Source organism: Danio rerio, chromosome 25, assembly GCF_049306965.1.
Source record: "Danio rerio strain Tuebingen ecotype United States chromosome 25, GRCz12tu, whole genome shotgun sequence".
Lineage (NCBI taxonomy): Eukaryota > Metazoa > Chordata > Actinopteri > Cypriniformes > Danionidae > Danio > Danio rerio.
In genome coordinates, this window is record NC_133200.1 from 4,244,367 (window position 1) to 4,266,500 (window position 22,134).

General features: G+C 36.0%; 2 protein-coding genes across 52 annotated transcripts in view; one reads left to right on the forward strand and one right to left on the reverse strand.

Annotated features, from left to right (window-relative positions):
- The window catches only part of si:ch211-272n13.3, a 76,287-nt gene extending 69,159 nt beyond the window's left edge, over positions 1-7,128 (reverse strand). For 38 of the 50 annotated variants that reach the window (XR_012400050.1, XR_012400048.1, XR_012400047.1 and 35 more), the window contains exons 1-5: positions 6,791-7,128; positions 4,259-4,552; positions 1,886-2,000; positions 1,152-1,325; positions 547-653 (exon numbers count right to left, since the gene is read on the reverse strand). Coding sequence is in view for 34 of the 50 variants with exons in the window: in XM_073942469.1 (XP_073798570.1) it covers positions 547-653; positions 1,152-1,325; positions 1,886-2,000; positions 4,259-4,455 (593 nt within the window). In the remaining 16 variants the exon portion in view is untranslated. Of the gene's footprint in view, positions 1-546; positions 654-1,151; positions 1,326-1,885; positions 2,001-4,258; positions 4,553-6,790 lie in introns of those variants that run through there. The other 12 variants (XR_012400041.1, XM_073942465.1, XM_073942491.1 and 9 more) reach the window with 2 other exon arrangements.
- A 253-nt stretch (positions 7,129-7,381) lies between these two features.
- incenp (inner centromere protein) overlaps positions 7,382-22,134 on the forward strand; it is a 31,030-nt gene continuing 16,277 nt past the window's right edge. Inside the window, exons 1-12 of one of the 2 annotated variants that reach the window (XM_073942521.1) lie at positions 7,382-7,555; positions 8,351-8,500; positions 9,304-9,411; positions 10,510-11,099; positions 12,745-12,802; positions 13,836-13,893; positions 14,034-14,169; positions 14,265-14,301; positions 17,476-17,566; positions 18,342-18,479; positions 19,199-19,216; positions 21,177-21,286. In XM_073942521.1, coding sequence (XP_073798622.1) covers positions 8,361-8,500; positions 9,304-9,411; positions 10,510-11,099; positions 12,745-12,802; positions 13,836-13,893; positions 14,034-14,169; positions 14,265-14,301; positions 17,476-17,566; positions 18,342-18,479; positions 19,199-19,216; positions 21,177-21,286 — 1,484 coding nt within the window. In that variant the 5' untranslated portion in view covers positions 7,382-7,555; positions 8,351-8,360. The remainder of the gene's footprint in view (positions 7,556-8,350; positions 8,501-9,303; positions 9,412-10,509; positions 11,100-12,744; positions 12,803-13,835; positions 13,894-14,033; positions 14,170-14,264; positions 14,302-17,475; positions 17,567-18,341; positions 18,480-19,198; positions 19,217-21,176; positions 21,287-22,134) is intronic. The other variant, XM_073942522.1, reaches the window with a different exon arrangement.

The window sequence follows — 22,134 nt, forward strand, 5'->3', positions numbered from 1 at the left end:
AGCCGTCAAAAATAAGCCACTGAGTAATTCTACGAAAATGACACATCTAGAAATGAAACATTAAGTTTTATGAGTGAATAACTGAAGCATTTATTGAAAATGAGACTAAAATGAATATGGGTTGTAGAAATTATGTTTATACATGTAGCGTTATCAGCAACAGTAGTAACAGTGAACTTTTCACAGTACTGAGTATTTAACCATTTACTTTTATTCAGCTGATCATTTATTCACATTATTTTTAATTAAACTACAGGCCATAAGTTCTGCTTTTTAGAACCAAAAGTGTCTTGCAGTGCTGTTGTTGTAATAAATGGAAAGCAAATTACATTAGTCTCCTCACATTTTTGGTTGATCCGAAAATATGGTCCAATCAGTGACTAAAAAACCATAATGTGGTCTGAACTGTGAGATTTGTGATCTGTTCCACCACTACAAATAATGACTCTAAGACTTCTCCATGTATATCTGTTTAAACGCACACAACAATGACGAGCAAATAACTCTGTTTCAGTGAACTAATCCATTAAAGTGCATCGCTCATACCGCTGCTCCTGGTTCTTGACATTAACATCCGCTCCCTCTTTCAGTAAAAGCTCTGTCATGTCTGCGTGGTTTTCCATCAAAGCCAGCATCAGTGGAGTGTTGCCATCCTGTCAATCAAACCCCAACATATGTAAAAAGTGTATTGCATTAACCATCTTTCCGTTCAACGTGCAAGGCCATCATTTTTGGTTTATAAGTGCTTCCTGCCATAAGCTATTTGATAAGTCTGAGATGTTGTCCTCTGACTGAATTACCATTTAGTGATTCAGTAGAGAAGTTTTGTATCTTTTGCAGGGCTGTTTAGTGTGGTTTAAACTAGGGATGTTACAATACTCTAATATTGAATTGTTTGGTACGTCCTCTACGGTTCAATTTCATTTTTTTTAGCTATGCATTAAAATAAAAAAAATGTATTTCCCCTATTCCTTTATTTACTTCTTGAACTGGCTCTGTGCATTATAAATATGTCCATCTGTACGACTTGATAAACATGCACACGGTTACGCCTTAGAATGTAAACACTGGGGATATTGACCTAAAACCAAACCGAACCATGAGAAGTCTGTGTTGTTGCACCCTAGTTAATACTGTAATAATCTAGAGACCTTATTTTGTGCGTTGATGTTAGCTGAGTGCTCCAGGAGCTGTAGTGCTACAGGTAAAGAAGGGATGCGGGCAGACAGGTGTAATGCTGTGTTTCCATTGATGTCCACCAGGTTTGGATCGGCCTCGTGTTCCAGGAGCAAAGAGACGGAGCGATCTTGTTCACACTGAACCGCCTGCGAGACACACACACACATACATACATACACACACACATGCATACATAAACATGACCAGTCAGCATGTGTTCATATTTACAGTGCTCAGCATAATTATTCCCCTTTTGAAAATGAATATTTTATCCATTTCTCACTAAATATAGCCAATCATTTTTGGTTTATTTAAAGAAAACAGTTTTATTAAACATTTACGTCCATTAAAACATGAGTTTGGTCACCTAAGATCTTAAGGAATAAAAAGATCATGCATTTAAATTAATTTTTTGGGGTTTCTCTTGATTTTTACTGTTTCTTTAAATCTTATTTAATCTATTTTCTCAAACTATATTTGTGTGTAATAACTTTTGGATTCTGTTCTTCTGTTTTTTTTTTGTTAGATTTGTTGTAGTTTTGGCTTTGGTACCGACTAATCTAATGCATATGCACAAATATATTACTGTAAAGCATCCTACAGAAAATATGAACGTAAAAGAGAGATCTGTGATGGGTGTACTCATTTATGCTGCATGCGCACTGAATATGATTTTCATCATTTCATAGGGACAGTCTGAGTTTACCTTCATTAAGGCGGAGCGGTTCTGATTGTCACATAAGTTGAGCTTCACTTTGCTCTCCACCAAGTACTGTACCACGTCCGTGTGTCCACAGGCACAAGCGATATGCAGCGCAGTTCTGCAGGAAAAGAGACATTAATACTTTCATTAAGTGACAATATTTGAAATTAAATCACATCAAAAGTGAAAGTTTCAAAACAAATTTCAGTTAAACCAAAATGTTCCAGAGTTTCCACATAAAGGCAAGGCAAGTTCATTTATATAGCACATTTCATACACAGTGGCAATTCAAAGTGCTTCACATAAACAGGAATAAAAAAGATAAGTTTAAGACATAAAATGCAGACAATAAAAATGATTAAAAACAGATAAAAACAATTTAAAATGTGTTAAAATAGGTGATAAAAGAATGAAAAAGAAAACGAAAAAACATAATAGTGCAATCTGTCGGACGTAGCACAGTGCTCATACAGTAAAGGCACAGCTAAACATGAAAAAGCACAACAATTTTGTTAACAATGAGCACATAATTAGTATATTAAAATGACTTCTGAAGGGAAGTGTGACACTGAAGACAAATGTTTATGATATAATAAAAAAAAAACTATTGTGATAAAATTTCATATTGTTACTGGTTTAGTTATAAGTAGGGCCAGACGGAATCTGCGGACATTTTTTGCTATTTCTGTGCAGATTTTTGGTAAAAATCTGCAGATTTTTGTGGAATGATTTTGGGAGTATCATAACTAAAACCTTAAAATATTAAATAAAAAGTAATATTAATTAGATACACTTTATTTGGTAAACAAAGCAAATCTCTCATTTATCTACTAAAAGAGAGAAATTATTACTTTACAAACTTTATTGTAAATAAATCATTTAAATATTTTCACATTAGTCAATAATATTACTGAAATTAATTTATAAACTGAATAAATTTAAATGTTCACACATTTACACAAGTGAATAAACAGAATCAAAGATGAGCCAAAAATCTGCGAGCGCAGATTCCGTGTGGGCCTAGTTATAAGTTAACATTATTCTGAAGAAAAACATTAAACAAACATTTATTTATAGATATTTTATTAATTATTAGCATTATTTTAGCTAGCTTTTATTAGGGTTTAGCCCTATTCTAGTTCAAAACACCCAATTCACACAATCGAAATATCCTGCATTTAAAAAAAAAAAAGAATAGTAATAGTTAATAGTAAAAAATGTCACACGAAAAGAAAAATTATGTCTAGCTAATATGAATAAAGACTGAACATCCCATTTTGGTGTCCATATCAATTTTTTATTTATATTTTTTATTTTCTTAATCAAAAAATAAAAAGTGACTTGTAATCATAAAAAGCATGACCAGCTTTTAATGGTAAGCATTTTTTTAATTTTAATATTTATAATCACGCTTCATAAAAACTGAAACACAGTCTGCAGCAACACTTTGATTGACATTCTCCCTTTGTACGTGTCATCAGAATGGGAAAGCCCCGCCCATTAGTGATGGCAATGACTTAATGTAAATAATGTTATATGGATAGCAGCGAATAGGCTAAAACATTGTATTTGAAGCAAGTTAAAAATAAAGCAACTACTGGCCAAATCCCTATTGTTGAACCCTTAAGCTTAAGAAGTTAAGAAGACACCTGGAGCCATAAACTTTCCATCACAAGATCTGATGGTTGGTTGGTAAAATTCTGATTTTTGATCACAATACAAACACAAGTAGACTTTAAAAACGCTTCAGCATACTGTAAAAAAAATATAATTTAAATAATATTTTATTTTAATTAAATCAAATTAACCTTTTTAGTCATCTGAATTTACATTAATCAAACTGATCAAAAATATTAAGGTATAACTAGGCCCACACAGAATCTGTGCTCGCAGAATTCCGCAGATTTGTAGCCCATCATTGGTTCTGTTTAATCGCTTGTGTAAATGTGTGTAAAATCATATTTATTCAGTTTTTAAATTCATTTCAGTAATATTATTGACAGATATGAAATATTTATATGACTTATTATTAACAATGTAGTTTGTAAAGTAATGTTTCCTGTCTTTTAGTAGATATATTATATAAGAGACTTTACCAAATAATGTGGATCTAATTGGATTTGCATTGTAAACATTAAATGCAAGTTATAAAGGTATTACTTTTTATTTCATATATTAAGGTTTTAGTTATGATGCTCCCAAAATCATTCCGCATAAATCCGCAGATTTTTACCAAAATTCAAAGCAGAAAGAGCAAAAAATGTCTGCAGATTCCGCCTGGCCTTAGGTATACCTGATTTACTTATTAAAATAAGTAAAAGCCACATAAAAAGATTTGGTGTCTTGGACATTTTTACACTGTACATCCACCATTACCTGTTTTCCTTATCCAGCTGGTTTAAATCGTTCTTTTTGGCCAGCTGTCTGAGTTTGACCACATCTCCGCTGAACGCAGCTTTGTGGACCTTCCCGAGGTCTTTCTCCTTGACATCGTAGCTGGCCGACAGTACGCTCGCGGTCTCAGAGGCGCTCGGGGAGCCCTTCTTCTTCTTAAAGTTGAATATCTTCTTCATGGTCGCTGACGGCACATCTCCATCCGCAGACTGTCGTTCACCTGAGGCTCAGGTACTGATCGCCTCGCATGTCTCGCCCATTCTCTAAGAATAAATCCTGCAAAGAGGATTAGAGTTATTTAATAATGACAGAAGCACAGGTCAGTCTGTCGCGTGCACATTCAGCCTGCTGTCCTTGTGCTGCTTATGCTCGTTTAAATAGACTGCACAAATAAAAGCTATTTATTTCTATATTTATGATTAACTAGATTATCATTCATTTTCCTTCAGCTTGGTCCCTTTATTCATCAGGGGTCGCCACAGTGGAATGAACCGCCAACTCATGCAGCATATGTTTTACACAGTGGATGCCCTTCCAGCTGCAACCCAGTACTGGAAAACACCCATACACTCTCACATCCAATTAAGCTTATTCAATTCACCTATCTCCTCCATAAACCACCACCTTATCGTGGTGGAGGGGTTTGAGTGTCTGAGTGATCCTAAGAGCTATGTTGTCAGGGGCTAATGCCCCTGGTAGGGTCTGCCAAGGATAGCAGGTCTTAGGTGACAGGACAGACAAAGTGCAGTTCAAAAACCCCTGATGAGTACAAGGACATCAAGGACTGTGACGTCGCCTGGTATTTTGCAGCTGGGGCCCCACCCTGGAGCCAGGCCTGGGGTCGGGGCTCGTATGCAAGCGCCTGGTGGCTAGATTTTTTCCCACGGAACCCAACTGGGCTTAGCCTAAAGGAGCGACCTGGGACCATCCTCCCGCGGGAGGCGTTAGGACCGATGCATTGTGGGATGGGTGGTGGTCGAAGGTTAGGACGACCGGTCAATCTACGTTCCTACTCTCACCTATGGTCATGAATTTTGGGACAAGATCTCGGATACAAGTGGCCGAAATGAGTTTTCTTCGAAGGGTGGCAGGGCGCACTCTTATGGATAGGGTTAGGAGCTCTGACACCCGGGGGGAGCTCGGAGTAGAGCCGCTGCTGCTCCACATCGAGAGAAGTCAGCTGAGGTGGCTCAGGCATCTGTTTCGGATGCCTCCTGGACGCCTACCTAGGGAGGTGTTCCAGGCATGTCCAACCAGGAGGAGGTCTGGGGGAAGACCCAGGACACGCTGGAGAGACTATGTCTCTCGGCTGGCCTGGGAATGCCTCGAGATCCCCCCGGAGGAGCTGGAGGAAGTGTCTGGGGAGATGGAAGTCTGGGGTTCTCGCCTAAGACTGCTACCCCCGCGACCCGGCCCCAGAAAAGCGGCAGAAAATGAATGAATGAATGAATTCCCCTATAGCGCATGTGTTTGGACTGTGGGTGGAAACCAGAGCACTCGGAGGAAACCCACGCCAACGCGGGGAGAACATGCAAACTCCACAGAGAAATGCCAACTGACCCAGCTAGGACTCGAACCAGCGACCTTCTTGCTGTGAGGCAACAGTGCTAAACAGTGGGGCACTGTGTCGCCTTAACTAGATATTAATCTAAAATATTTATTAAAGTATAAACTCAACATGTATCAACATATAAAAAGTGGTGATATCATGTCATTTTCAGGGTACTTATTCATAATGGTGTGTGCAAAGATACTGTAAAAACTGCATGACATAGCATGGTCCTTGAAATAAATATTTCAATCCCAACTGAAATAAATAATTTCAAATAAGTTTTTTAAAAAAAAGCAGAAAACGTCTAACCACAATGTCTGCAAACTAAAGTAACAAAAGTTATTTTAAATACAAAAAAAAAATATTACATTCAAGTTTTAATGTTTAAACTCATTTTTTAAAAATGAGAAATAATGATATATGATCATAATTCAGCATTACAGATATTTTAATGTTTAAATAAATAGGTGAAATCTAGTGGTTTATAGGTTATAAACCTTTAAATTATACAAAATATAAAGTTTTAAACTGACTTAGTGAGGGACTGAGATCTGACTGAGAAAGGTGTTTTAATACTTCATAAATGACTGACAAGATGTTTGATATTTAAAGTAACGTTACAGTTACACTGAATGACATTTTAGTCGATGTCTTTTGTAAAACATGTAAAATAGTGATATTATTTAGCTGTGAAACATAAAACTAAGCAGAAACATTACTAATGTACGAAATGAAAACATTTTAAAGCTTATTTTTTTCCTTTGATGCTTGAAATCCAATTTTCGCCTTTGTCTCCTATACAGCGTATTACATAAGAGGTAAATGTGACAAATATAACACGAAAATACAACATTTATGTGTGTTAAGCAAAGCTCATAATCTCAATGCTCAGATCAATCACCTCAACACGTTAATCTGCAATGGTAGTTAAACAGAATAACATTACGAGCTTGCAAACTCACCTACATCGTGGTTTCGCTGCAGGGCGTCTATCACTGATGTTTTAAAAAAATAAATAAACATTAAATATGTTTAAATGATCTCCGTTATCGAGTATGACACATAAATGCTGCTCAAACGATGAGCCGTTTGCGACGCTAGCAAGCTAGCTGCTTCTGTTACTATGGTAACAGCATGACGCTAATTTTTGATCCTAATAATTCATTTTAAATTAAATGCCAAATAAATAATAGTTGAGAAAACAGAACGGATTATTTAAATACATTTAACGTGTTGAATGTATGTTTAATATCACAAATTCGACTACTCTACGAGCACGGAACTCGCTGTTTTTTTCTCTGCATTCACACGGAACGTCGGACACCAACACGTCACTAAATAGGCGGAGCTTTAGGGTTTCCATCGTGCATTGGACGGTTTGAATCAATGACAGACATGCGTTTCCTCCAATAAGTACACAACTTGCTTTTTCCTCAAACCTGATTGGGTAAATCTGTCTTGACGGACAGCAGTACTGTCCAATCACACTCAAGGATTCACTGAAGCGACCGTTCGTAGCTTATTATTCGTCAAAGCAGAATTTAAAACTATTTAAACCGTTTTGAGCGGGTGCCTAGAAAACAAGAGGCAGCCTAGTCGAAGAGAGAAACCAGCTACTAATGTTCAATTAGCGACTAATGTTTATAAACAAAATACAAGGAAGGATCGTAACTTCGGATCGTCGGATTGTTATTTTTGCAGCGCGATCGTGAATAAAGGCTAAAGAGGTAGATGTCGATTTAACGTTACGTTTTATTATGCTGCTTTTTACGTTAGCCAAGCTTGCTAACGTTATCGATTCTTGAAAAGCCACATCTGTACTATAATCGCATGTGGTGTTGAGTGTTTATGTTGTTTTTTAATGCTAAACCTTAGATAAAAAAGATGAAGAATAGTGTCCTTTGTTGTTATAATATTCAATCTTGTTCATCTGCGTCTGTCTGTTTTGGGTTGATGTTGTTGAAATGTTGATTTTATTTATTCAATGAAACGTTAAAATAAGTTAAATGTGTTTATATTTGTTTATTTGGTCAAACTAAATGAACGAAGAAAACATCTCATGCTTTAACTATGAGCGTGTGTTAAATATTGATTAGTATTTATCATTTGTAATTCTAAAATAACCTCTAACGTTAATATCTGCCACTAAAATCATCTGAATTTTCATAAGAAACAGTCTAAATTGTTATTTTCTTTGTTGTTGCATGACAGATTGATTGTCTTGTCATTTTATGCAAAAGTAACGCATATAAGTAACGTATGCAAAAGTAACGCATAACGTTATATCCATTAGGTTTTTGTTGCTCGTTTTAACTCTACAACGGAAAAGGAAGTTAGTTTAATGTTGAATGTGTTTTCAATGTGACATCCTGAAATGACAGCATTGTGAAAGTGGGTTCAGTGCATCAGTTGCATACAAATTGATGTGTTTCTTCTAAAATGTATTGGTTGTTTATTCTGCTTGCATCATTGTTTTGTGTTAGTCAATAGTTAAAATTAATAATTTAACCATGTATTTCCAGGGGAGCCACAATGAGTTCCTTACCTGAGGCCACACGCTCCCTCATGCAGGTTTTTAATGGAAAACTGCAGGATTTTACCAATGAGATTGATAATGTCCACATGGTTTGGCTGGAGGAAATCCAGCAGGAAGCTTATCGCATGTTTTCTAGGTAAGCACCACTACTAAGCTGTTATTATGAATGTATGAAACTGTATATGATTCTCACTAAAGGGCCATTCAGATATTCCAAATAATGAGATGTCTTTAGAGAAGGAGTGCCCAAACTTTATTATATGAAGAGCCAAAAACCAAATATCATTGATGGCCGAAGATATATATATATGTATATGTATTTATATATATATATATTTGTCGCCTTTACATCTTGTCATATGTTGAACAAGAGTCAAAGGCGAAAATGGGATTTCAAACATCAAATAAATATAAATATATTTTACATTAAAAGTTGCCATTGGTAATTTTTTTATTTCTTTCATAATATATTTTTTTAAAATAAAAAAAAACATTACTTTCAATTATATTAACTAATGCAGTATAACTTTTTCTAACTCTTAAGTTATAATAAGTCTCTGCATTGTCCTCTATGCATCGTATGTACATTTTAAACTAAATGTAATTAATTTACACCGTTTAAATTGAAACATTTAATTTCAGATAGCTTTTTGTAGCTTAGCTATAAAACAAGTAAAAGGTTACGTTCATTTTTGTAACCATTTTTAGATGGGAAGGCACTGGCAGGCCAATTCAAAGGTTACCATGGGCCAACTTTGGCCTGCAAGCCCAAGTTTAAGCATCTCTGATTTAGAGAAACAATCATTTAATGACATTATTTTGCACAAACGCATTCTATCACTTTTTGTACATTTAATTTTATGCAGACACCAACATGTATTTTTGTTACTGTTAATGATATAAGCAATATGGTTAAAGCGTTAATGTGTTGTTGTACAGTGATTTCAGTACAGAGCCAGAACTCATGCCTAAGACTCCATCACAGAAAAAGTCAAACCGCAGGAAACGAGTGTCGATGGAGCTCAATGAGTCTCGCAGCAAAAGACGGTGAGTTTTATTTGTTGATGTCCTAATATTTCTGCTTGTATGCATGTGACAAAAACATTCAAAGCTGATTTTATTGTTTGTAATATGTACTTCAGATTTTAAATGCTGTATATTGGGAGTTGTTTGTTTTCTGTGCGGTTAGGACCATAAAAACCTTTTGTTTTTGTAGTGAAATGCATATTATTTTTGTTTTAATTCACTGTAAAATAACTTTAAATGTTTGTATTTAATAGTCTGGCCATAAATGTCAAGGTCATACATTTATTTTTCCAAGGATGTTCTCAAATGTGTACTTAGACAAAATTGATAATAATATTTACATTTACATTTAGTCATTTAGCGACGCTTTTATCCAAAGCGACTTACAAATGAGGACAAGGAAGCAATTTACACAACTATAAGAGCAACAATGAATAAGTGCTATAGGCAAGTTTCAGGTCTGTAAAGTCTAAGAAGGAAAGTATTATTATTATTATTTTTATGTATTTATTTATTTATTTTATTTTGAGTACAGTTAGTGGTATATCCAGAGAGGCAATTGCAGATTAGGAAGTGAAGTGGAGACTAAATAGTTGAGTTTTTAGTCGTTTCTTGAAAACAGCAAGTGACTCTGCCGTTCTGATGCAGTTAGGGAGTTTATTCCAACAACTGGGCAGATTGAATGTGAGCGTTTGGGAAAGTGATTTCTTCCCTCTTTGGGATCGTTGAGGCGACGTTCATTCACAGAACGCAAGTTTCTGGAGGGCACATAAATCTGCAGAAGTGAGAGCAGATAAGAAGGAGCAAAGCCAGAAGTCGCTTTGTAAGCAAACATCAGAGCTTTGAATTTGATGCGAGCAGCAACTGGCAGCCAGTGCAAACGGATGAGCAGCGGAGTGACATGTGCTCTTATAGGTCATTGAAGAACACTCCTGCTGCTGTATACTGGAGCAGCTGAAGAGGTTTGATAGAGTTAGCTGGAAAAAAATATTGTTTTGCTTTTATCCTTTTTATTTTTTTTGCCTTTCAGTTTATCGAAATAATTTTAAATAACACACTTATTGCTTTAATCAGTTTTATTTAATGTTATCTTTTTTTACATCGTCTTTGTTGCTGTAGTTTCTCCAAGGGTAAACGCAGCAACTTGCGTCGCTCTTCAGTCCAGTTGACCCTGAACACCATTTCTGAGCTCGTTACGCCGCACGTCCCGAACGACAGCTCAGAAAGCCTCACCGAGGAACCTGCTCGTCGCACACGCCGCAACAAAACCGCCGCTCCAGCTGAACCTGAACCCATCAAACGCAGCACCCGCAACAAAGCTGCCACCAAAGCCGAGGAAGAAGTAGTGGAGGAAGTTCCAGAAGTGAAACAAGCCTGTGAGGATTCAACATCCAATAAAGATCAGCTCCTGGTGTCTGCTGCTGTTGTGAAGATTCCCTCCTCGGAGCGTCTGAGTGCGGAGTCGCTGCTGAACAGCGGTCAGTCTCCTGGAAGATCTGCTAATAAAATCCCCATCGCTGCGTCTGGGCTGCAGAACACTCCTCAGGGATCTTCTCAGACATCAGCTCGCAGGTCTCTGGTGGTGCGACGCTCGCTTGTCGGACTCAGGCATAGCATGACTCAGGAAGCTGTTCGCAGGGCGTCCCGGCGCTCTTTCCTGAAGAAGAAAGCCAGACTGGGAAACTCCACCTGCAGCAGCTCCGTCAGCGGTAAGTCTAGCTCCTACATCTATAAATCACCAGCTCCGTGTGAACCTGGTTATATGATTCAGTTTGGTCAATTGGATTTTGAGGAAATGAGGTTGCTGTTTATACATTGTGTTAATATGTAAAGCTAAACCACAAAATATTCATGGGTATAGTTTTGGCAGTAGGCACAAATATGTTGAATTGGTCAAAATATTTAATTTTCCTTTTATGCCGAAAATGATTAGAATACGAATTGAAAATTCTTTCATTTTCTTCCGTAAATATATTAACTTAATTTTTTTTCAATAAAACATTAATTGCAAAAGTATTTGAAAAACAGAGACAAATGATCTTTGCTCCAACAGAGCCCCCCCACCCCTCAGCACCATTTATAAACAATATGTTATGCCCATTTTTAATCTGTTTTACATTCTGTCGCAATATATACATACATACAATACAAATAGACAAAAGTTCCATTATATGTTCACTCATCTATTGTACATATATACGCACACAACAAGTCACAATAGGCTTAACAAATTTAAAATAAAGAAATAAAATAATTTAGATAGAAATTAAAATGTAGTCAAAAAAAATGGGGGGGGGGATGTGAGAAACAAATAAACAATAGTCAAACTGAAAATATTAAGTTTGGATCCATTTGTTTTATGTATGTCAACACTGGCTGCCAAATAAGATGAAATTTTTGACTGCAACCTTTGGTGGAGTACCGAATCTTCTCCATTGTAAGATGGTACATAAGGTCCCTAATATAATGATTAAAAGCAATTAATGTTGACAAAGAAATCATGCTTTTGGTATTATTGTCTAAACCGGGATCCGTAATTAAACCAAATATTCCTGTAACAGGGCAAGGGTCAATTGATTATCAACTTAATTTTTGATTAGTAATTTGCATTGCTAAGGACAACCTTAAAGGCAATTTTCAGTATTTGGATTTTTTTTTTACCTCCAGTCTCCAGATATTAAAGCTTTATCTCCCCATTATTGTCCTATCCTAACAAAGCCTACATCAATGAAAGTTTGCTTATGGTTGGTTTTGTTTTTCAGTGTCGCTTTTGTCCACTTTCTTGGTTTCTTCAATGAAAGTGGATGTATCTATGGGTTTTTCTGATCGTTTAATTTAACACTGTGATATTGCTTTATTCGTTTGCATGTAAATGTGAACAGAGACAATAGAAACAAAGTAGTCAAACTAATTGCATTTATGTAATGTGGAAAAGCTCAGAACATTGTAGACACTGTCAAAACTCGTGTTTAACCAATTTAGGATTTGATTTAAAAATTAACTTATTTTACAACCATTTGTGAATGGGGCATAATTGTAGATGACTGAGTTAAGATCAGTAATACACTTAATAGGATTTGCTGCTTTCTCAGCACCAGGGCTGTACTGATATGCAATTTTTGGCTGATGTCGATAACTTTTTATGTTCAGAAACTGTAACAAGGTTTAGAAAAATGAAGTTCAAGACTGATATTTTTCAGGCTTTATCAAAGACATTTTTATTTTACTCTAACTGCTGAAAACTGCAAGAAAACATCCAGATTTTTCTTCTTTTTTTTTTTTTATAAGTTGTGCATCACTACAGTCATGTAGTTGCTTTAAAGTGATTGTGTGTAATTTTTATGCTTTTTCCAGAGGACATTTGTATGGATGTTGAACCTGAACCTGAGGACATGGACAACAGAGAAGAAAAGTGAGTGATCTTTTTATTATTATTACCATTATTATTTCTTCAAATGATAGAAAAATGTATTCTGAAGGTTATTGCACACTTTTGGTCAGTTATTTTCGCATGTTAAAAAACAAATTCTTTCCCAGAGATGGGAAGCGGCTGGAAGGGCATCAGCAAGTTTTTACGCAGCGGGATAAGTTGGTGGTTCATTCCGCTGTGGCGACCCTGGATTAATAAAGGGACTAAGCCGACAAGAAAATGAATGAATGAATGAATGAATAAAAAAAAAATTGACCACAGGTTGTGTGAATCATACTGACACAAAGCCTCTGAAACGGGGTCAGATTTATTTTATTTTTCTCTTCTCGATTTTTGCATTTGAAAAAGCAATTTGGGTGGAGTTTTGAGAGTTGAGAGCCACCGTACAAGCAAAAACTAAATACAGAATGCTGTCATTTCAGCTACAGATAACTTTAAAACAAACACAGTGCTTAAAATAAAGACAGAATGTGGCGGACGGCTGAAAAACCTTATATGCTGAATTTAGTGACTGGTACACCTCTCCCCTGCTTGTATGCGTCCGTCCGTCCATACATTTGATGTACTGCCTATAGACATTATAATTAAAAGCATTGTCCGCTTTCGATCTGTTGCTTTGATGCGTCAACGCGGCCTCCATCTATTATAATGTCATATAATATGCCAGTCTTGTTCAGGATTTGTTTACGTATGTGAATGTGTGAAGCATCACAAGCAGTGTATCAAAATTCCACTGATTTCCTGAAATAAACTTTAGGATAATCCAACGTAGCTTTTTTATAATGAGCTGAACTGTTGTCCTTCCTCTCAATTGGATGAACACAATATGCAGCATATTCCTCTTTCTGTTTCTACTTTGGAGAAGAGAGGGGAACGTATCACTGCCTAAACTGTCTCCGAAATACGAACATTTTGGACTTTAGCGTGCAAAAACCTTTAGTCTCAGAAAACTGCAGACTGTGAGTCAAACCTCCAACCTTTGAGTTGTGTGTAATGTTTCTGTGATTTGTTTTAGGGTTGATGCAGAACCAGCCACTGAAACCAGCCCTGAACCAGAGATCATCCAACCTCAGGTAAAAAGAGCTTTTCTGCTGTGCTTTTCTCTTTCCTTCATTTAATAAGACACCAAATAGTCTAATTTAACCACATGCAGTCACATAAGCAGCTATTTTTTTGTATTGTGTAAGTAACCAATGGATCTGTGCTTTCATAGGAACCGGAACCTAAGAAGATGGAAGAAAAGGAAATTGAGCTAACAGAAGAGAAACTGCCAGAAGTGATTATTGAATCTCCCAGCACTACTGAGAACTGTCGTTTAACACGATCCAAGGCTCGCACTTCAGTAACAGGTACACATCTAACAGATCATCTGATGGTGTTTATTGTAGATTATGCAAATTTTTCAGTAAATAATGTTTGATTTATTTATTTTTTGTCCTAACAGATGACAGTGGAGGGTCAAAGTCCATTGGAGATGGCCGGTAAGCAAGGAGTCTATTAGTTTTCTTGTTTATGGTTGTTTGATCTGTGCCATATGTAAGGAATTATTGATGATTGGCTGTTGAACGATCATCAAATATTTGTACTTGTATAGGACCTTTTACCAGATGTCATATTGGACCTACAAGACTAACTCATGTTTTTTTTGCTTAAAACTGAAGACCCCACTCACTGTTTGTTTCTCTCTAAATATTCCCCTTACTGTGAAACATTCTATTGCTCTGTCCCATTTGTAATGATTGCAGAAGGTTTCACCCAAAGAGATATTCAGCAAAGTGTTACCAGCAAAATGTTTAGAATCTCATTTTAACGTTTAAAGTCGAATCTAGTTTTTGTATTCATTTGTTTGCGGTTTTAATTTTATTTCTTTTTAATGAAGTGTTTTTGTCATCAAAATAGTCGTTGCCCACCTAGCAATTTTGTGTTTAGACTTCTAATTGACATCTAATTGTAGATGCCTTTGCTAAGGCAAGGCTAAATTTGGGCTGTCAGATAATAGACATCTTAAGAATAGACCAAAACTAGACTAGTCATCACATGCATATTAGACCGATTTCACATATGCAGTCATTTATGTATTTTTTATGTTTATTTTTTTGATAGCTAGTCTATCGTGTGGGTTTCCTCTGGGTGCTCTGTTTTTTCTCCCACAGTTCAAACACATGCGCTATAGGCGAATTGAATAAACTAAATTGGCCGTTGTGTGTGTGAATGTGAGAGTGTTTGGGTGTTTCCCAGTACTGGATTGTGGCTGGAAGGGCATCTGCTGCGTAAAACATTTGCTGGAATAGTTGGCGCTTCATTCTGCTTTGAAGACCTCTGAAATGTAGACTAAAGGCTTGTACACACCGGTGACGCTTTACCTTTGCGGTTATCGTCAGCGTTTTTTGAGATGTTTTTCCGGATTAAAACCAAAGCCATTTTTCATTTGGCGCCGAGCAGAAGTGTAAGCAAAATTGCTACTTGACATTGAGTGGCGCTACACAACTTTAAGCTTCTATAACAAGCTGTCTGTATAAACAGACACACAGCATCACGCTGTCTCACACACACAAACATAGACGGCACCGAAAAAATAAACACGCGTGCTTGCTCGCTCGGGATTGATATTGTGAGACCGCCCACTCCTCTTCAAATGACATCAGAGTTACCAACTGCTCCCGCACTTTATTCAGGAATTCATTCCCGCACTGAATGAAATCTGGTCGGGTCCCACAACAATGCACAGGTACAGCCGTGGGAATGCAAACCTATATCCAGAAGTACCGCTGTAACAGCCAAGAGGAAAAGAGAAGAGAGGAAAAGTCACGCCAGCAGGTGAAATGGGCCACAGTAAGAGAGAGAGAGAGAGAGAGAGAGAGAAATGCAGTTCACTTTTATTCCCTCAATTGCAGAAAAATAGCGGCTTCTGCTGTAAGTTTCAGTGAAAGCTGTCCAAAATACACACACGGAGTGAAATTGTGCGCATTTTTAAGTAGCTGGCGCCTGAAGTGTTTTAAATACCCGCGCTCGCGACAGAGCGCATATGAGGTAAATGACGCCAGTACATAATAACCGGTTATGATTATTACTGAACCGATACCGTATTGTCCGTGTCTGCATCGCGGAGCACCGAAAAAACAATTCATTTCAGATGAATTAAAAATTCAAACTTCAGTAGCTCCTCGAAAAAAAGTGCCAATCTGATCGGTGGAGACTATTTTGATGCGGCAAGTCAAAACATAAAAAACGAGCATGAGGCGTTTCTTTAAAATGACGCTTTTGCGCGATGATTTGCATGATCACATTGGTGCCCTTTATTAAGTCTCGAAGCGTTAAAAATCGACGGAAAACGTGAACAAAAAGCATCCCGGTGTGCACGAGCCTTTAGTTGAAGAAAAATGAATGAATGACTCTGCTTTTCTTAGATGTCTATTAGATGTTCACTGAGCGCAAATGCAGCCTACATTATGTTTAGGCGTCTAAAAGACTTATTTTAAAAGCCAAAAATGCTTGCTGGGTGTTGACAATGCATTAAATGTAAATAAGAGATAAAAACAGAAAAGATTTTAGAATTTTTATCATTTATTAACACAAAAAAATCTTATTTAATTGATGTTTTATTTTGTTTGTTGATTTTTAAATTGTATATTTATTGTTGAAAGATTCCTGCCATGAAGATAGCCTTGGTTGCTGACATGGCACTAAATAAAAAATGCATTACATTACAGTAAATAAGAGATATGTTATGATTTATATAAAGAATAATGTGCATTATTTTCTAAGTCAACTGTCTTAATTCAATTATTCTATTTATACTACTGTTCCCACAGCTAAAGGCACTGTTCAGATGTTGTATTTCAGCCATTTACAAGGTTTATGTCTTCAACATGCTCCTGTGTGTAGCACTAGTTTCTTCCACATTTCCTACAAAGTCTTCTGTTGTGTTTTGATGTGGTTCAACTGTGAAGTAACTGAAATCATTCAGCGTAGTGACATGGAGATGTAATGTGCGCAAAACATGGCAGAACTACTTTAGCCGTGCGTTTATCTGAAAAAAAAAAAACACACGCCTAAGAACAGGGGTGTCAAACTCGAGGCCTATCGATATTATGTTACCCTCAAGAGTAAATGATTCACACCAAATATGAATTTAAGTATTCATGCAAATGGTACTGAATAAAATGCTTGATGCATTTGCATTTACGAAAAACACCCCATGAGTAATCTAGATAAAGTGGCGCAGTGCTTTTGCTTTGTGACCTCAGCATTATAATAAATCCAAGCTGCTTTGTCGTGTAAACTACATCTCCCATGATGCATGTTTGTTTTGCGGCTCAAAAATGAGCTATTGTTCCAAAGTTCTGCTTTTCCCAAGAAGAGTTAACCTGATTAAAGAATTCATCTTAAAAATAACTTGAAGTTCCGTCTATTTTACGTTTATGCAAATGCGTGTATTTATTTGTTACTTTAATATTTATTAATAAAATAAGGAGATGATTATTAAACGATATGTTAAGAGGCAGTAACATTTCTACAGTAATGCAGTTCTAACCTGGAGCCATAACGTTAAAGTGGCCCTCAGTGAAAATGAGTTTGACACTCCTGCCTCACAATGTTCATCAGCCAATCAGAAACAAGCATTCAACATTGTTTACTTTGTGGGTTTCCATCAGGTCTACACGATCAGGCTCTAAACGTCGTGCTGGTGAATCAGAGATGAGCACGCCAAAGAAAAAGAACACACCTCCGAAGAAGTGCCTCACGGTATGAGCATCTCTGACCACTGTAATGCTGCCCATACACTCATTATCAACCTCTGGCTCTTGTTAAATGGAAACGCTTGCTGCAGAAGCCCGCATTAAGTTTCTCCATGGTTGCTTGCATTCATAAATATATGATTCTGGGGGCAGTTTCAGGCTGTCTGCGGCACCCTAATAAGTATTAAGTTGATTTAGAGAAATTTAAGGCCCCTAAAAAGTATTTGAAAGTCTTAAATGCTATTTTATAAGCGATTAAAGTTTGTATCAGTATCTTGAAGTTTGCCTGAATTTAATCTGCGAATATCAGGATGCTGTGTAGTTTCAGAACTGGATAAAACCCTGCAAGATTTAACATCTCGCTGCTTTGTTTACTGTAGTAACCAAGTAAATGTTTAAAGAAAAATCCTGCTGTTTTAGGCGCCACCTACTGGATTAAGATTTTTATTTCAGTATATGATGATGATGATAATATAAACAATTTTTATTTTTATATATATATATATATATATATATATATATATATATATATATATATATATATATATATATATATATATATAATTATAAAGTTTCAGTTTACGATTAGTTTTAGAAGTTAAAATCTCTTCAATATTACTGGTTGAAACCTAAAGTGGCTATGAGGTCTTAAAATGTATGGAAAGTCCTAAAAAAGGTCTTTTAAGGTAACAAATTTCACTCTGATTACTGTATATACCCTGAGTTTAGTTGGATAAGCTTCGAGTAGACCTAACTTGTGTCTGTTTGTTTTGTACATGTAGAGTATCGCTCCACACATGCGTTCATTCGTGCACACCGTACAGAAGAACCAGATCCTGATGATGACGCCTGGATCTCTAGGCCGCAGCACCATTATGAAGTCCTTCATCAAGCAGTCTGCCACCAAACCTGATGTCAAGGTAGGCAAATCTATGGGCAAAATCTATCATCCATGCGTTTTAAAGGCCCTATGAAATCTAGAGATGGAATTTTCTTTTTACTAGAGTAATTACATTTTAGTCTTGTTGTGCTTTATTATTAAGACAGTTGTTAATATATGAGTTGGTGCCAGCCACCTTTTCAGAAGCACTGGCATCAGTGTTTTTCCATAAAATTAAAAGATGAAAAGTAAATAAAGGAACTGCATTTTGGGTCCACAAACAGAAGAACAAGACTGTATTTATTCCTATAATCCCATGAAGCATTGCGAATGGCACGATCAGTTTTAAATGCACAAAGAAATCCTGTCAGTCGAGTTTGTTGTTTCTACCTAAAGACAATAAATTTCCAAATTTATTACAAAATGTGCATATGTATACAAATTTGTATCATTTTAGGGGACTATTATTGTTAAAAAAATCCCATTATTTTTTACAACCCGACTGTTCAGCTCTATTGCAATTTTGTATAATTGCGCAGATTTTGATTTATTCTTTAAATATTGGTCAACTTCTGTGACATTGCACAGTTATTTAAAATTTTCCGTTGTTATTTACTACTTTGCAGAAATCAAAGGGTCCCTTATTTTTGTGTTTTTAGAATAGACAAAGGCCGCATCCACACTCAATGTTTGCCATTATGCTTATCAAGGCAGAAGTGGTTTTAGTTGGTAATTGTACTTCCTGTCTTTTCCCCTCAGTTGGGCTCTGGCTCTGTGGTGAGTATAAACAGTGAATCCACATTGGGGTCATTTTTCATGTCAGTCAGAACTTTTTGAATTTGCTTATGTCAACACTCTGTTTTCCTGTTTTATGAGTGGGCTTTATGTATGTTTGTTTGTTTGTTTGTTTGGCTGGTTGGTTGGTCACTTCATGTTTACCTCATTCCTCCATGGGGCAGTGAATGCACTAAAATCTACACTGTAAAAAGCGATTAGTTCAGTTTAAAAGCAGTGGGTTTACTCAGTTTTTTTGCAAGTAAAGTGAGTAGTTGAGTTTACCTGTAAAAACGGAGTAAACCCGTTGCTTTTACAGGGATTAGTTAAGCTTACTTTAAAAAGTAATAGGTTTACTGTTTTTTTTTTTGTTTTTGTTTTTTGTTTTTTAAGCGATTAGTTGTTGACCTGTACAAATGGAGTAAACCCACTGCTGTTAAAGTAATTAGTTGTTTACCTATAAAATCGGAATAAACCCGTTGCTTTTAAAGTGATTAGTTGAGTTTGCTTAAATGAGTAAGCTAATTGCTTTTAAAGGGATTAGTTGACTTGATGTGAGTAAACTTAATGAACTGTGTTCATAATTATAAAAATTAAGTCATGTCAACAGTTTCAAGTTAAAGTATTTACTCACTTTTTTTAAGTATCTGTTCGCTTTTTACAGTGTAAACTAAATGGACCATCCCATTCAGACTGTCAGATTAACTTATCACTCATCTGGTGTTTAAATGTGCATCTTTGGCACTGTTTCCACCTGGTATTAACACACGTTTTTGTTGATCCAATCACAAGTCTACAGTGCTAAGTTAACGGAGTTTTGTCTACTTTAAGGTGGTGGAAAACATGTATGATGAGATTGCTGTTGTACTGTAGATGTGATTATTAATGTGTTAAAAGAAGCCTCAGAAAATGCCTGCTGAGCTTAATAACAACAGCATAACTTCTAACATAACTGTTGAAGGCCTAGTGGGTAATGATGGACACTTCACGCACTTCACGACTGCAGGTTTGCTTACGTAGCGGAAGGGGCGGAGCTATCGGATGCACATGTTGACTAACTTCATTTATTTTGGATGGTGAAAGCAAAATTCTCCTACGAGAGTGATTATAGCGCCTCCTGATGGTGAATGTGGCAATACTCACGGCAGGTATTATTTGATAATTCGTTTATTTCACTGATTTGGCAAACGTCATCAGGGAAACGGTTTGAATATCCGCTTGGTAAAAAAACATTAGTGTGCCATTTGGGACGCCACTTTATACATATACTATCCTGTTGAGTGTGTAAGTGCATAAGTAAATAGTGCATAGTGTATTCACCTTATTCTCAGCTGACGAGTGGGCGCTGCCATTTGAATCTTTTTGTCTCGCGACTTCCGGTCACATTCACTTCCATTCATTTTTTTGACGTTAACAACTGCTCGTTACGCTGCTTGATGTTGCAATTTAATATTTTCTTATTATATTATGCTACTTGGTCTGTGTAGTCATGCAAACATTTGTTTGTTGAGCAAGTAGTTTGGCCATTTTGTGCCGTTTATTATTCCTTGTCATTTCTCCCATAGGCGACTGAATCGGAAGTTCTAAGACAATCGCGAAAACAGGCGCACTTCCGCATTTTAGAATAAGGTCAATAGTGTGCCATTTAAGACGCAGCTTGAGACTCATTTAAACACTGAATGTAGAAAGAAATATTTTTCCCTTGGCTGGCTTTGAACAGCTTGACCAAAACGCATGTTAATACCAGGTGTGAACACTAAACGAGGCCTTTGTGGCTTGGAAAGTTCAGATACCCGTTTGTGTATGTTAGCAACAAATCTGTGTTTATAATCTTCACTTTCTCCCAGAGTTAAAGCAGCTGTCTTTGTGTGGTTCGTCTTGTGTTGTCCTGGTTGAGGTCCCAAATCACTCACTCGCGATATTTGTTTAAAATGGAGTTATTTTGTTTAATTTTTCCCTAAAGGAGCGGGAACGGCAGAAGTGGGACGCCCTGAACAAGAAGATCGAGCAAGAGAACGAGCGCAAGAAAAAGATCGAGGAGGAGAGACGGAAGAAACAGGAAGAAATGAAAAAGTATTGACTAATTTAATCTTAATCATTGATCTTGTGTGAAGAGCATTTATCATATAGTAATTTAAAGTGTCCTAATATCATGTTGGAGTTCCCTACAATGCATCTAATCTCAGAAAACATTATTTCCTCAGAATGCGTGCTTAATGTTAGAATAATTGTACAGTTATTTAGATACTGTTTGTTTGAGTCCATTGTTGGGGTGTTTTCACATCTAGACTATTGTTTCAGAACCGGTCTCATTTTCCAAGTTAGCTTGGTTCGTTTGGCATATGTGAAACCCGCATTTGCACTCAGGTCCATGCCAATTCAGTCGGTCTGAAATTGCCTCAATGAGGTGGTCTAAGCTCTGGAGCGGATCGATTGTAGTGAGAAAGCAAAACGATTCAACAAAGTACGAAACAACAAACAGGCTAAATCACAGTGTATTATAATTGCAAAATAGTCATATATATATATATATATATATATATATATATATATATATATATATATATATATATATATATATATATATATATATATATATATATATATATATATATATATATATATATATATATATATTTGTGTGTGTGTGTATGTATATGTATATGTATATATATATATATATATATATATATATATATATATATATATATATATTTGTGTATGTGTGTATATATATATATATATATATATATATATATATATATATATATATATATATATATATATATATATATATTTTTTTTTTTTTTTTTGTATATATATATATATATATATATTTGTGTATATATATATATATATTTGTGTATATATATGACTATTTAAAGAGAATTATGAGTAGGGCGAGATGTTATTCCTACCAG